At 47.8% G+C, this 15,896-nt stretch overlaps 1 protein-coding gene across 4 annotated transcripts in view; it reads left to right on the plus strand.

Moving 5' to 3' along the window:
- LARS2 (leucyl-tRNA synthetase 2, mitochondrial) overlaps nucleotides 1-15,896 on the plus strand; it is a 152,820-nt gene that overhangs the window by 90,445 nt on the left and 46,479 nt on the right. For all 4 annotated transcript variants that reach the window (XM_029917668.1, XM_029917670.1, XM_029917669.1 and 1 more), the window contains 3 exons: nucleotides 8,956-9,060; nucleotides 11,750-11,865; nucleotides 14,767-15,050. In XM_029917668.1, coding sequence (XP_029773528.1) covers nucleotides 8,956-9,060; nucleotides 11,750-11,865; nucleotides 14,767-15,050 — 505 coding nt within the window. The remainder of the gene's footprint in view (nucleotides 1-8,955; nucleotides 9,061-11,749; nucleotides 11,866-14,766; nucleotides 15,051-15,896) is intronic.

Consider the following 15,896-nt stretch of genomic DNA (forward strand, 5'->3'; position numbering starts at 1 on the left):
CGAGGGGAGGGCAGACACACTCCTCGTGAGACCACTAAGACTGAGCAGTGAGGAGGACTAGCCCCCGTACACAGACTGGGAGGCTCTTCCAGAGGAAGGCGGTATGGAGCCTGGCAGATGAAAGGAAGTCCCCCACCGATTTGAAGTAGGTCTCTGGCTGGGTGCCCGGGTGGCTTAGTCAGTTGAGCGTCCAACTTCGGCTCAGGTCATGATCTAGCGGTTCACGAGTTCATTTCTCACATCAGGCTCTGTGCTGAGAGCTCAGAGCCTGGAGCCTGCTTTGGATTTTGTTCTCCCTCTCTCTCTGCGCCACTCCAACCCCACCTTGCTTATTCTCTCTCTCAAAAAAAAAAAAAAGAGGTAGATCTCTGGAGAAATGTAAATATTTCTGTAAAATTATCTTCCCTATTCTCTTTCCATAGACTGTAAATTTCAACCCAAAGCACGCAGTCTGAATTATCAGGGTCTATTTGAGTTATTTGACTACAGAAATGTTAGTGATGGTGATGTCAAGTTTTTTTTTTTTTTTAATTGCTAATCTTTAAAAAACCAGAATGAAAGATTTCTAGGCTGGAAAGATAGACAATGTCATCCCAACTTCTCTTTGCTTAAGATTTCATTGCTGGGGCACCTGGGTAGTTCAGTCAATTGAGTATCTGACTTTTGTTGTCAGCTCAGATCATAGTCCTAGGGTTTTGGGATCGAGCCCTGTGTCAGGCTTTGTGCTGAACGTGGAGGGTGCTTAAGATTCTCTCTCTCTCTCTGGGCGCCTGGGTGGTTCAATTGGTTAAGCACCTATGTCTTGGTTTTGGCTCAGGTCATGATCTCGTGGTTCATGGGTTCAAGCCCTGCATTGGGCTCTACACATCGGTGTGGAACCTCCTTGGGATTGTCTCTCTCTGCCCCTCCCTTGCTTGTGCTCTCTCTCCCTCTCTCTCAAAATAAATGAACTAAAAAAAAAAATGATTCTCTCTCTCCCTCTCTCTCTCTCCCTGCCCCTTCCCTAATCGTGTGTGCATACGCTCCCTTTCTTGCTTTCTCCCTGGAAAAAAAAAAAAAAGAAACAAAGAAACAAAGAAAGAAACATAACTTTTAATTGCTGGGGGCACCCAGCTGGCTCAGTTCGTAGGACATGCAACTCTCAATCTCAGGGTCATGAGTTCAAGTGCCATGTAGGGCATGGAGCCTACTTTAAAAAAAAAAAAAAAAAGCTTTTTAGCTGCTTATTTCCAGTATGAAAGCCAGGTTCAAAATCAGTGAGCACTTAGGAAGAGCCTGCTACACGCCCAGCATCCAGGGACACTCAGAGGACCAGCCACAGGCCTGCCTTCTTCCGCGGGGTCGTAACAGAGGAGAGCCGAATGTGTATGTGATTCACTCGGCCCAAGACAGATGTCACTTGCTGTCATCTCTTGTTATGCTGAAATAGAAAAACGGACTTATCTTAAAATTTCAATTCAGCGTGGCTGTCTCTCTGTTTTACTTTCTGCCTACTCAAAAGAAAATTTGGATTCTTTTCAACTGTTCATTTAAAGGAAAACCTCATAGTTTAAACTCTCAGGAGCATTTTGAGATTTCCTGTGGGCTGTGATGGTTGAGTAATATCTAAAATCGAAAAACAAAAAACACATAAACATCCAGCTCTTGGATTTTGTTTTCTTATGGTTAATCTGGTGACACAAATGAAAATGAGGTCATACCCACAGGGGCTTAATGAGGTCATGCATTATAAAAGATGGAGGGGCGCCTGGGTGGCTCGGTCGTGTAAGGGTCTGACTCTTGATATCGGCTCAGGTCATGATCTCAGGGTCATGAAATCGGGTCCTGGATCAGGCTCTGGGCTGAGCATGGAGCCTGCTTATGATTCTGTCTCCCGCCCTTAGTGCCTGTCCCCTGTCACACACACAAGTACATGAGATGGAGTTTCTGACATGAAAGGCACTGTATCAATTCCAGACATTTTTATGTGTAAGAAATGAAAAACTTATTTTAGCAGGTGCAAAGAATGATGTTTTCATGATCATCATTTTATTTTAGCCCCGAGTGGCTCACTAGCTTTCTTCTCCCCTTTTTTTAATAATCTCTGAAATAATTCCAAATGGAACATTACACTCAGTGCTCAATTTTCCAATTCTAATTTTCAGAGTGGAAATATTCTTTTTTGCAGATGTCAACATAGTCAAAGCCTCCAGATTAATTTGCATGTCAAGTCGCTGGATTTTGACACATGGTGTTCATTAGTGATGTAAGGCCAGCGCAGCACCTTGGGCGTAATGCAGTTTTTCTGAAACTCAGACTTAAAATCACCATAAAATATGGCTGTGTGCCTTCTTTGGCCTTTTAGGTTACATTCTTCCTTCCTTTTTTTTTTCTTTTAATATTTAGTTTTTGAGGGAAAGAGAGTGTGTGAGCAGGGTAAGGGCAGAGAGAGAGGTAGACAGAGAATCCGAAGCAGGCTCCTGGCTCTGGCTGTCAGCATGGAGTCCAACTCGGGGCTTGAACTCACGAGCTCTGAGATCATGACCTGAGCCAAAGTCGGACACTCAACTGACTGAGCCACCCAGGTGCCCCTGAGGTTTCATTCTAAACATCATATCGCTGTTGCCATTCGCCATTGCCAACCAGCTCAAATCAGGCGAGCGGCTTGGTTTTTCCTCCCAGGGTCAGGTTTTGAGGGGGACTGGTGACTGCTGAAAGTCGGGGCAGCACGTGGTTGTGACCGAATGGATCCCCTGCAGGAATTTACATTCTCAAACATGAGTCCCTGCAGCTGCTACGCCGACTTCTGGCAAGGTTCTGGTCCCAGAGCCATCCTGTGACAGAAGGAAGGACACTTGACCTTTGTGAGTTCGGCTTTCCCCGTGGAGCAGGCAGGGCGGTTGCGGAGGCCCTGCGGGTCCAGAAGGAGCCCTAGGGGCTCAGAGGAGGAGGGTGAAACCCGTGGGTGGGGTGATGCTTGAGTGACAAGGAGCAGCACACCGTGAGTGCCGGGGAGAGATGGTGAGGACGGGGAAGAGCGGTTGTCAGAACGGAGGGGCCTGAGCAGCTCCCTGAAGTGTTTGGAGGCCCGCGAGGGCAGCCTGGGGCCACCGCCGCAATCTGTGGCCGGCCCGACTGGGTCACTGATGTTCCTGCCTACAAGTACTGTGTTTCACTCCGCAGCCTCTAATTTGGCATAGATTCCTTTAAAAGAGCAAAAAGTCAGGTACCTCCCTATCGAGTTCTTGAAATTGAGTTTATTTTCATCATTGACGTTGCCTCCTTCCCTCAGCTGACCGCCTCTGACTTAAGTTGTGTTATGTAAGCTCTGACTTGATGGAAGCCAGAAACCATAAAAAGCATCAATAGGGAAATATCATCAGAGTTCTAGAAGCTGTTCTGTCTTTTCCTGGCGTCTTTTCTTACATTTCTAATATTAAAATATTCAAACCCTGAGGCTCTGGAACCACGCACTTCAGCGCTGAGTCACCAGTGGTCTACACAATGCACTTTTGGCCAGAAGGGCAAATGAGGTCTCCCTGAAAGGCACCTCAGAATGCTGTTGTTATGGACACATCAGAGAACAGGGCCTGGTCTCCCCGGAAGCCCCGGAACAATCAGTAATCACTTGTTGGCTGTTGTCTTGCCCTCTTTGTGCTTAGGGTCTGAGTGGGGATGGGACGAGGAGAGGACCCCGTAGGTGACAATCTGTTCTTTCATCCAACACACTGTGCCCTCTAGCCTCCTTCTAGCCTCCTTCTGGCATGTGTCAGTAGATACGTGCTAACGTAGAGCCCAGAACAGACAAAAGTGAGCAGCTTTCTTTGCTTCCGGACTTCTCAGAACCGTTGCTGAGCGCTGCGACCGTCTGAGAGAGCGTGTGGCGTGTTTCACACTCCCTTGACTGCACAGCCCTGTTTCCGCAGTGTCCCTGCATGGAGCCCGCTTTGCTGAACGCTGAGGGAAAGCCATCTGTCTGTTCCTTCCAGAGGGCACGAAAGATCTGCCTGCTTTGCGGTGGGGCCCTGAGAGCGGAGGGCACCTTTCTGCCCAGAACGTTTCCTTTGCCACTATAGGAAATGCTTCGGGTACTTGGGGTTTCTCTGTGGCTTCCTTGCTTCCTGCTTCGCATTGTCAGCGCCTGACCAAGGAGAAATACGGAGAGCTCTAGACCTGGTCAAGAACTTCAGATTTTATTGAATTATTTTTTTCTTAAGAAATAGATTGTGGTCAGATACACCATGCAAGTTGCCGCTCTGTATTCATTACAGATCCACTAACTCGTAAGGTCATTGACTGATTTGTTTTTCCCAATGGAGATAGAATTCACATACCATAAAATTCACCTTTAATTTTTTTCATGTTTAGTTTTGAGAGAGACAGAGCATGAGCAGAGCAGAGACAGAGAGAGAGGAAGACACAGAATCCAAAGCAGGGTCCAGGCTCTGCATTGTCAGCTCAGAGCCCAATGTAGGGCTCCAACTCACATACTGTGAGATCATGACCTGAGCCGAAGTCGGACGCTTAACTGACCGAGACACCCAGGTGCCCTCCCCCCTTTTTTTTAATGTTTCACCCTTAAAGTGAAGAATTCAGTGGTTGTTAGTATATCCACAGAATTTCACAACCGTCAGTCGGTGTTAGAACATGTTCATCACCCCAGAGAGATCCCACACCCTGTAGCAGCTGCGCCAATTCTACGGGTTCCCCAGCCCTGGAAAGCCACTAGCTACCTTCTTCCTAGATGTGCTGATCCCAGACATTTGGTGTAAATGGAATCATACAGCTTTTGTCCTTTTGTGACTGGCTTCTCTCACTTAGTGTAGTGTTTTCAAGCTCATGCGTGTCACAGCCTGTGTCTGTGCTTTACTCCTTTTTATTTCAGGATAATATGACGCATTTAACTCATCTATTCATCAGTTGATGGACATTTTGGTTCCACTTTCTAGCTACTGCAGAAGTGCAGATTTCTGCGTGGACGTATGTTTTCCTTTCCTTACATGTATGTCCCGGAGTAGAATTACGGGGACACATGGTAGTTCTGTGTTCCACTGGCTGAGGAGGTGTCAGACTCTCTCCCGCAACAGCTGCACCGTGTTACCTTCTGGCCAGCGGCACACGAGGGCTCCAGTTCTCCTCAACTTTGCCAGCACTTGTTATTGTCTGTCATTGTGATCAGCATCATCCTAGTGGGTAGGCGTGGCATCTCACTGTGGTTTTGATTTGCATCTACCTGGTGGCTAATGTGCTGACATCTTTGAGTGTGTTTATTGGTCATTTGTGTATCCTCTCTTTTTTAATGTGTTTTCTTGAGAGAGAAAGAGTGCATGTGAAGGGGAGGAAGAGGAAGAGGAAGAGAGAGAGAGAGAGAGAGAGAGAAAATGAGAGAGAGAGAATCCCAAGCAGGCTCCACGCTCATCACAGAGCCCAATGCGGGGCTGGAACCCATGACCCTGGGATCAGGACCTGAGCCAAACTCAAAAGAGTCAGATGCTCAATCAGCTGAGCCACCCAGGCGCCCCCATTTATGCATCTTCTTTGGAGAAATGTCTATTCATATCCTCTGCCCATTTTTTAATTGAGTTGTCTTTCTGTTGTTGAATTTTAATAGTCCTTTACATGTTCTAGATACAACTCCCTTATTAGATACATGATTCACAGAGATGGCTGGTCTTTTTACTTCCTATCTTACATGGAGGTCTTTAGTCTATTTTTGAGCTAATTTGTATATATGGCAAAAGTAAGGGTCCACCTTCATTCTTTTGCATGTGGTCACATTGCTTTTTGATTCATGTTCCCACAGAAATGTATCTTAAAGATCAGATTGCTTTTGTCTTTATATTTTGGTCTTCATGTGGTATGATTTCAGAAAGTAGGGTTGTTTTTTTTAAGAAGGCTTTGCAATTCTTTGTTTGAGAGAGAAAGTGCATTCATGAGCAGAAAGGGGCAGAGGGAGAGGGAAAGAGAATGTCAAGCAGACTCCACACCCAACGCAGAGCCTGACACGGGGCTCAATCTCACAACCATGAGACCATGACCTGAGCCCAAATCAAGAGTCGATGCTTAACCGACTAAGCCACCCCCACGCCCCTCCATCTTTCTTCTTAAAAATTAATTTGTGTTTTGTAAGATCCCATTAATATATGCATATCACATGAAAAGCCAGTCAAGGAGTATTAGCACTAGCAGAAGCTTCCTTCCCCAGCCTCGTTGAATCATTTTAGGTATGTGTTACTTAGGAAATGAGTTTGGTGGCTGTCAGAGTCCTGAAAACACAGTGACTTAAAAAGACAGCAGTTTATTTCTGGCCCACATGAATCTCAGAGTGAGTATAACACGTCTGCTTTATGGGACAGTCACGGCCAAGGCTCTTTGTGCCACCCCGCTCTGCCCGTCCAGGGTCTTGCCCTCCCCCGTGTGTTCTGAGATGTTCTGCACTTCGTCTGCATTGCATTAAGTAGGAAGCTGGGAAAGAAGGGCGTGCTCCTTCCCTCTGAGAACATGACCTAGGGGTTGCTTCTGCACGAACCCTGCGACCACACCGCGCGCAAGGGAGGCTGAGCAGTGCTGCGTGAGCTGCGCCACCGCGTGTCCGGCTAAGTGTTCTGTTGCCGAATCGGAAGGAGAGGCAGGTCTGGGGTCAGCCTGTGCCACAGCTGTTTCTCTGGTACAGACGTCCATGTGTCTGGAAGATACGCCTCCCCTACACCCCTCCAGCTCGCTGCTCCTGACATTGCCCTGCGACTTTCACCCCTGCACCGCCTCCCCTCCTCTCCCCTCCCGTCCCCCTCATCGAATTTTATAGTCATTGCAGACTTCACGTGTGCACACATCTTCTTTGAGGAGGGGCAGTATGGAAGCAGAAATTCGGTCTCCCCTTTGACAAGCATCAGCACATAGGCAGCTCAGGCACAGGTGCCTCCCGCTGTGGTACTGTGGGTGCCTGGAGACCTGTTTGGGTTGCGTGTCACTCTGTCCCCACTGTAGCCCATCCTTTGCTTCCTGACCCCCGCAACCCCCGCCACCAAGGTGAAAGCAGAGAAGAGCCGGCTTCGATGCCTCTGGAGCCTGTCTTTCCCTTTTTGAAAAGAATAAATCTAGTGGCGCCCGGGCAGCTCAGTCAGTTAAGCATCTGACTCCTCATTTCAGCTCAGGTCATGATCTCGTGGTTTGTGAGTTCGAGCCCTGCATCAGGCTGTCTGCTGTCAGCACAGAGCCCACTTCAGATCTTCTGTCCTCCCCTCTCTCTCTGCCCCTCCCCAGCTCGCATGCACACACACTCTTCTCTTTCCCTAAAATAAGATAAACGTTAAAAAAAGAAAGAAAAGAGGGGCACCTGGATGGCTCAGTTAAGTATCTGACTTTGGCTCAGGTCATGATCTCGAAGTCTGTGACTTTGAGCCCCGCACTGGGCTCTGTGCTGACAGCTCAGAGCCTGTTGCCTGCTTCCGATTCTGTGTCTCCTTCTCTTTCTGCACCTTCCCTGCTCGCACTGTCTGTGTCTTTCTCAAAAATATATTAATATTAAAAAATTTTAACAAAGGAGAAAAGAAAAGAATAAATCTTACTTCCTGGGCGGATTCTAACTGTGGAGTTTGTAAAACATTTTAGATAATTATATCAAGTCTTAACACATGGCAAATACAGATACTAAGCGTTCACAAATTATAACTGTTGTCAGTTGCTTATGGTGCAGGAAGCTCAAGTGAACTCACCGATTGTTTACCGCTCTTCATCCCTTCTTCCTTTGGGACTGTGCTTGCGTCTTCACGCTTCCATTCCTGCGTATTGTTGGTGAAGATTCATCTATTAATGGCTTTTCTCCCTGCTGTGGTGGTTGTAACAAGCTTCATTTAAGATGACACAGTGTTTGGATAATTCCAAATTAAGTGTTTTATTATGACCACATAAATATCGTTCACAACTGAGCCATGGATATTATGATTACATTTTCCTTTTGGTAATACTTTCTGTTTTGTCTGAAGTTAATAATGTCTTCTTCTTTTTTTTTTTTTTCATTTGCTTTGTGTTCTTTGAATTTCTAAGTCTTCCCACACCATCCCAGAGGCTCTTTGAAACTCCTCTCAGTACAAGTTTTCTCCATATTCCAACCTGGCAGGTGATGTATTGATCCCTTTTTTCGCCTCCGGAAGATGCTTCTTGGGCCCTGTGTCCTGCTCAGGCCTGACCTGGTCACTTCTAGGCCGCTGCTGCCCAACTGCTGCCTAGGACTTCCCTCTGTCTTTGTTCTGAGAGTGTCTTAACCCTCTTTCCTTTGTTGGATCCTCTATTTCCTAGATTCTATTTCTGTTTCTTAATTTACCCCTTTGTTTTGCTGGAACGCATCCTCCACTGTCTCCTGAGGGAGGGCAGGTGGGAAGAACTGGTCTGCCTTTGTGTCTCCGGATCTTTCCTGCTCTCTGCTTAGTTACTCTCTACTCTATCTACTTCCATTTCCAGGTGTTAGGATTTGGAATTCCAAACATCTCTTAATCATTGTAGATTTTTGTGTTGTTGTTCTTCTGTATATTTGAGGTCTTTTTTAAATGTTTATTTATTTTTGATAGTGTAAGCAGTGGGGGGCAAAGAGAGGGAGACGGGGCTCAAACCCACAAACTGCGCGATCATGACCTGAGCCAGAAATCAAGAGTGGGCCACTTAACAGACTGAGCCACCCAGGTGCCCCTTGAGGTATTTTTCTAAAGGAAAAAGGGGTGGCGGGAACGTCTTTTACCATCTGGAAAGTAAAAACGCCATTTCACTTCTTTGGTTGTGAGCAGAGATGAACATTTTTGTGTATTTGCTTTATCTCTTGACTTTCTACCGGTGTGAATTATCCATTAATACCTTCAAAGAACAGATTTTTTTTAAACAATTAGCACAACACACAGAAGTTCCAGGGCTTATTTTTCTCACTTGTCTCCTCTGCGACTTAGACGGCATGAGCACCCAGCTGTCACTCACTCTCATTTTCAGACTGCCTCACGCCCGTGATGGCCGTGAACATGCTCACCCAGCAGGAGGCCCCTGTCGTTATCTTGGCCAAAGCTGACTTGGAGGGCTCTCTGGACTCCAAAATAGGTAAGTAGCTATTCAGATATAATTAGGGTACTATACTTCGCAGGCTTCAGATCGAAATACCAGCCTGTTGCTGTCAACTGGAGTTGCCCCCTGCTGACCCCATGGTCTCTTGTGCCTCTGGAAAAAAATGATGTAAACATCCCTTATTTCATAACTGCACTTTGAAAACAGTATCCTACCCCTTGCTAGTTGCTATTGAGAATAATTAAAAGTATCTGGCCGGAGATGGGGGTTCTGAGCACGAGTGATGGATTGGGCTGCGTCTTGGCAGAGGTCCGTGGAGGAGGTGAACTTGAGCCCTCCAGAGAAGGGACCGTGACACAGCGGTAGAGTTGGAGGTGCATTTAGAACTGTGCAGTGGATGTCCCCAGTGGCCTCGCCCATCCCTGGGAGTCCCCAAGTTCTTGCCTAGTAGGGCTCGGGGGCGAACTGAAGGCTGAGAACTAACGACAGCCCGACAGCCCGTGCGAGAGACCCGCCCTTCGGAGGGACCTGAGCGCCCTCTTCCAGATTCCCGCTGCAGAGCCCAGCCAGCCACAAAGTGCCGGATGCCTGCAGAGGAGGGTGCTTCCACACTCTCAGTTTCCTGGCGCCCAGAAGAAATAGCATTTCTTATCACAATTCGTGTTTTCCTTCCCAATTCCCAGATCCATTTTTGACAAAGTGATTTGGAGAAACATCCAAACACAAAATGGATATTAAGCCATTCAGGCCATTCCCTTTGGACCGTTGGAACCTAGAAAGTGGGTTGCTTAAGGGAAATAATCCCTTCTATGACTTTTACATATTTTGTAATTAGTAAGATTCACTAATACAAGCAGCCAAGATAAACAGTAAAAGAAGCTTGTACTGATGTGGCTTTTGCTTTTTTGGGAGGTGGGGGAGGGGTGTATTTTGAGTCAAATTACTGGCACATATTGAAAATTCTGAAAGAAAAAAATCTGATTTTTTTTGGATGTGCATGGAAATAATTTTTCCTGTTGTCTTGATTTCCCACAGTTACATTATTAGTATTTTCTAAGTTACTGCTTCTTGCCTTCCAAGAAGAACAATAGAAGTAAAAAATAAATAAATAAAGCGGTATTGTTGCCATTTCACCTGCACTTTACAAATAGTTCATCCAGGGTGCCTGGGTGGCTCAGTCGGTTAAGCACCCGACTTTGGCTCAAGTCCTGAACTTGCAGTTCTTATGGTTTGTGCCCCGTGTCAGGCTCTGTGCTGACAGCTCAGAGACTGGAGCCTGCTTCGGATTCTGTGTCTCCCTCTCTCTCTACCCCTCCCCCCTCTCTCAAAAATAAAGATTAAAAAATTAAAAAAGAAAATAACAACAACAAGTAGCTCACCTCCTGCTGAGCCCTGCATAACCCACCCTGTGGTCCAGAGCATTCTTCATGTGGTCAAGTTTTTTGGCCACAGTGTCTCCTTTCGAAATTTCTCCTGGCTTCCCCAAACCATCTGCTTTGGGAAGCTAATAAATGACTCTTTTCCCTTCTTGACCACGAACCCTTTCCAGTAATATTTATTGCCTGCCGTTTGTCCTCACGCTTTCGTATCCCTCAAGTCCACTCTGAACATTTATCTGCCTCGTTAGGTGCTTTTTGTCATAATCTCAGCCGGCACAGCACAGAACTTTCCATCACACCATGGAGCGCTCCATCTCGCCAGGGAGCTTTAGGACCTGTCTCCCAAACATTGAGTCACCCTTGTCGGCTGGCGTTCCAGAGAGGGTGCCCGTGGAAACCTGACTGAGAGCACTGTGTGTGTCGCCCTTAGTTTTCTCGAGCGTGGCCACATGACGCGTGGTTCCTGCAGGGACCTTAGTGGGTCTCACAGCTGACCCTACAGCAGGCGCTCTCAACCAGGGGCAATTTGGCCACCAGAGGACATTTGTCAGCTCTGCAGTGATTTTCCTGTCACACTCGGGAAGTGCTACTGGCAAGAGGCCAGGGACGCTCCCCACCATCCCGCAGTCCTCATAAGATTGTCCAAGAGACTCACAGCTGAGTCCGGGAGGCCGGCCGTGCCAGGACTGAGACCCCACGCCCAACAGGCTTGTGTTCACGGATCACTGAAGCTGACACAGCAGGCCTTGGCCCTCGGCACGAGTGATTTACTTATGTCGACTCCATCTTGAGGGCACATGAGGACTGAAGAATAAATTTCTGCCCGGAATGAATGCACCATTGCCTTTGGGAACAAAGCACAGCGTGCAGAAACATGGTCGCCTGCTTTCCACTTCTGTACCAAGTGGATTTTTCCAGGATGTCGGGAAATGCTGGGGGAGTCAGCCCTGTGTCTCGAGAGAATGCCGCTGTCCTTGGTCAACAAGGGAATTCAGACAAGAGGCTTCTCCAGATGCCTGCGCGTCCCTATCTCAGTGACACAAAACACCCCAAGTTGTGTATTTTAGAATTACAGTTTTTTTTGTTTTTTTTTAAAGAAATGAAGCACAGGATAAAGACTTAAAGGAAAAAGCACCAGCATAGTAGTAAACTGGTTGTATTAGGGTGGTGGGTTTCTCCAAGACTGTGCTCCATTTTCCCGAGGAGTGCGCCATGGCTTTATAACCTCTATAGTGAAAAGAGGGTCCCCCTTCAGGGAGCGAAAGCCGAGAGTGTCAGTGGTTTCAAAACTTCTGTGACTTGAGATTTTTGCAAAGAAGGTGTTCTGTGCTTTTTCCTCCGAATAGGAATTCCCAGCACCAGCCCAGAGGACGCCAGCTTAGCCCAAACCCTGGGCCTGCCCTACTCCGAAGTCATTGAGACTTTGCCGGATGGCACAGAGAGACTCTGCAGCTCTGCTGAGGTGGGTTCCCCATGGCGCAGGCCTCACAGTGTTTCCTATCATGACCTTGGTTGGACTCCATGAGCTGTTTTCCTCAGATCATGACCATGGCATGGACTTGATGAGCTGTTTTCCCCAGATCATGACCATGGCATGGACTTGATGAGCTGTTTTCCCCAGATCATGACCTTGGCATGGACTTGGTGAGCTGTTTTCCCCAGATCATGACCTTGGCATGGACTTGGTGAGCTGTTTTCCCCAGATCATGACCTTGGCATGGACTTGGTGAGCTGTTTTCCCCAGATCATGACCTTGGCATGGACTTGATGAGCTATTTTCCTTCAGGTGCAAATTAAAACCTTCCATTTCACTCATCCCTACACATGATGATCTTGCAGCCTCATTTCTTAATCTGTGAAATCAAAATAATATTATTTCAAGATCTAGAAATTTATCACCTCTAAGTCAAGCCCAATCCCTAGGCTCATGGTTATTGTAGTCACTCTATTTGGAGGAATCTTCTGCTGGATAGTTTCCCCTTCCAGGAAAACTAATTCCTTGGGAGAGTGACTGAAATTGGCTGTTCTTCCCAGAGGTCTCTGTTCTCCCCAGATTATTGACTCATTTCTACCTAGAGTTGAGATCATCTATGGAAATGACCACTGAAGTTGAACTGCATTAATTAATTTGGTCCAGATTATCTCTTGGCCGATCTGGCAGGATTTGACCTCAGCCTTGCAGTTGCCCCAGGCCAGGGAGTATGATGGAAGAGGTAGGGTGAGGGGTAAATGGGAAAGAGCAGAGATGGTGCTACCCAAACTTGAGTGCACCCCAGACTTGACCGGTGCCTTGTTCAAACAGCATGCCTGGTAGATTCTGATTTAGGAGTCCCACGTAGAACCCAAGAATTTGCATTTCTAACAAGTTTCAGGTGCTGCTGCTGCTGCTCCGGGATCCATATTTTGAGGATCACTGGCCCAGAACCTTGCTACTCAAAGTGTGGTCCCCTGACCAGCCGCACAGGCACTTGTTAGAGGTAGAGCCTCTCAGAGCCCCCCGAGTCTACTAAGATCTCCCATGAGATCTGCATACTTATTAAGGTTTGACTCTTCTGGTTTAGAGCACTGTTTCTTAAATTTGGCCGCCCTTTGGAAATACCTGGGAACTGTTTTAAACTACTGATGCTTGAGACTGAATATCTAGATAACACATTCTTTCCTGTGGGTAGAAGGAGAACAGGTGGTGAGAGACTCCTGTCATCCGTGAGCTTCTGGAAGGTAAAGACAGTGACACGTGGAGAAAGTAGGCTTTCAAGAGAGCTTGTGATCATCTGCCCCGTTATTGTACGATGGTGGGAGTGTGGAATATGGAAGATGCCTTCCGGAGGGTGGGCGTTACCATGGTAGCAAGCACCGTGTGTCCTTTGGGAGACCCTGCAGACCCCAAGGAAGGGACTGCTTTTGATAAACACAGCTGGGCTGATTTCTGCCTCATGATTGGAAGCTCTTTGCAGGCAAGGGGCAGAGCATATTTACCTTTGTGTCCCCAATGCCTAGCAGAAGCCTGGCACATAGTAGGTATGCGGTCTGCCTTCAGTGAACCAATTCCAGGGTACCCAAGAGCCCCCCGTTGGCTTTCCATGCTGGCTCCATTCTTATCATGAGCTTGGTTCTGAGAAGGGCATTTGATAAAAAGGGAAATTCTATTTTCTACTTTAAAAAAAGTTTTTTAATGTTTATTTTTGAGAAAGAGGGAGAGAGAGAAAGCGTGCAAGTGAGTGGGGGAGGGGCATAGAGAAAGGGAGACACAGAATCTGAAGCACATTCCAGGTTCCAAGCTGTCAGCACAGAGCCTAGTGCAGGGCTCAAACTTATGAACCACAAGATGATGACCTGAACCAATGTTGGACACTTAACTGACCGAGCCTCCCAGGTACTCATTTATTTATATTTGAGAGAGAGAGAGAGAGAGAGAGAGAGAGAGAGAGAGAGAGAGAGAGAGAGAGAATGAGCAGGGGAGGGGCAGAGAGAGAAGGAGACAGAGTAGCTGAAGTCAGACACTTAACTGACTGAGCCACGCAGGTGCCCCCTCTCTTTTCTACTTGTAGTGTTTCACTCGCTCTCTGTAAAATGGGAGCATTTAAACAGAGGAGTGGTTCTGGTCCTTCCAGCTGTGGCTCCAATTCATTCCCCTGCTTTGCCTGGATTACTTTGGCTTTAGGATATTGAACCTGTTCCCTTCTGGGTTATTTCCCCCGCAACAGGGGACTAGTCGTTAGAAAAGCGTAGCATGCAGTTCTTTGCTGGCAGCTCAAAGCGGGTATTTGAGGATCTCCGTCGTAACTCGGGGCTCAGGTGATGAGGAGCGCCGCAGAACCAGAGCCAGTGTCCCCGTTAGGCAAAGTGCACACAGGGCCTGGGGCTAACAGTACTTTTAAAAGGGTCCCCAGAAACGTTTTAATTTCTTTTAAAATCAGAGGGAAAAAAGGTGAACTTTTTTTATTTCAAAATTTTATTCATGTTCATTCAACACAGTCCTAAAGTACAATTTAAAACATTTTTTTTCAAGCTTATTTATTTATTTTGGGAGAGACACCATGAGCAGGGGAAGGGCAGAAAGACAGACAGAATCCCAAGCAGGTACCACACCATCAGTGCAGAGCCTGACGTGGGGCTTGAACTCACGAACTGTGAGATCGTGATGTGAGCCAAGATCAAGAGTCGGATGCCTAACCAAATACGCCACCCAGGTGCCCCATAAGATACAATTTTTAATATTCTCCTAAGGAGGAAGGGGCCACACAAGTGGAGGCACCTGTGGGTCCTGAAGACACAACATGGCAACAGCGGTCTGATGGCGTGGGGATGGTGGCCCCTTGTCCTCGCAGAGGGAAAAGTAGGATTTCTCTCTTTCCCTGTGCAGTTCACAGGCATGAACCGGCAGGACGCGTTTCTAGCCTTGACTCAGAAAGCCCGAAGGAAGAGAGTCGGGGGACACGTGACAAGTGACAAACTGAAGGACTGGCTGGTCTCCCGACAGCGGTACTGGGGCACGCCCATCCCCATGGTCCACTGCCCGGCCTGCGGCCCTGTGCCAGTGCCTCTGCAGGGTCTGCCCGTGACCTTGCCCCACATCACATCTTTTACCGGCAAGGGGGGCTCCCCACTGGCCACGGCGTCGGACTGGGTGAACTGCGCCTGCCCAAGGTAAGGAGCCCCCAGCGTGGCGGCGGCGGTGAGCCCAGCAGGAGCTTCGGACCCTCTGCTCCCTTTTTTCTGGTGCTTCCAGCAGGATGGAAAGAATATGCTAGGTCTTTCAGGACATTTGAGAGAAGGAGCTGGGACCTGAGGCTTAGCTGCTGGGATGAGCAACCTCTCCTCCCCTCCCCTCCCCTCCCTTCCCCTCCCTTCCCCTCCCCTCCTCTCCCCTCCAGACGCCATGGTGTCCATTCACATCTCTATCAGAAACACCTGATCCAGTAGATGGAAAGCCGCATGTGTTCAGCATAGCTTTGTAGCAGACCACTTCCTCCCATTCCATATTCCAGAGAGCGTCTTGGAGACGAGAGAGAATGTTTTCTCCTCTCTGCCGTGGCTTTCCCTCCTAGTGGCTTGATGACAGCAGAGATTTTCCCCAAAAATCTCTGCAGTCATCAATAAGCAGCAGAGTGGTGGCTACCAGGCTGTGTACGCTCAGGGGTCTTGCTCTTAGTTTATTGGAACACCTCCTCGTTTTGGAAGTAGGACTGTTTTACTATTAGTTTGCTGGCCTGTCTCAGATGTGATTTTCTGACGCCAGAGCAGCTGATTCAACACAAAAGTGACCAGTACCGGCGCTAGTATCTTCCCACTCCCTTCAACGGAGAAGCCGTTTTTCTCTGCCTTATTGATCATGATGAGGATGTTAAATAATTTAGTCCTCTGCCAGCCCAGGGCTGAGGTACGAGGTTGGGACTTAGGGAACCATAGTGCGTTCCCAAGGCCCAGGCTGGGGAGTCAGACAGTAATGGTTCAAGTCCTGGGGCTGCCGCCTGACTCGCTGTGTGGCCTTGG

Source organism: Suricata suricatta, chromosome 12, assembly GCF_006229205.1.
Source record: "Suricata suricatta isolate VVHF042 chromosome 12, meerkat_22Aug2017_6uvM2_HiC, whole genome shotgun sequence".
In the NCBI taxonomy this organism is placed as follows: domain Eukaryota; kingdom Metazoa; phylum Chordata; class Mammalia; order Carnivora; family Herpestidae; genus Suricata; species Suricata suricatta.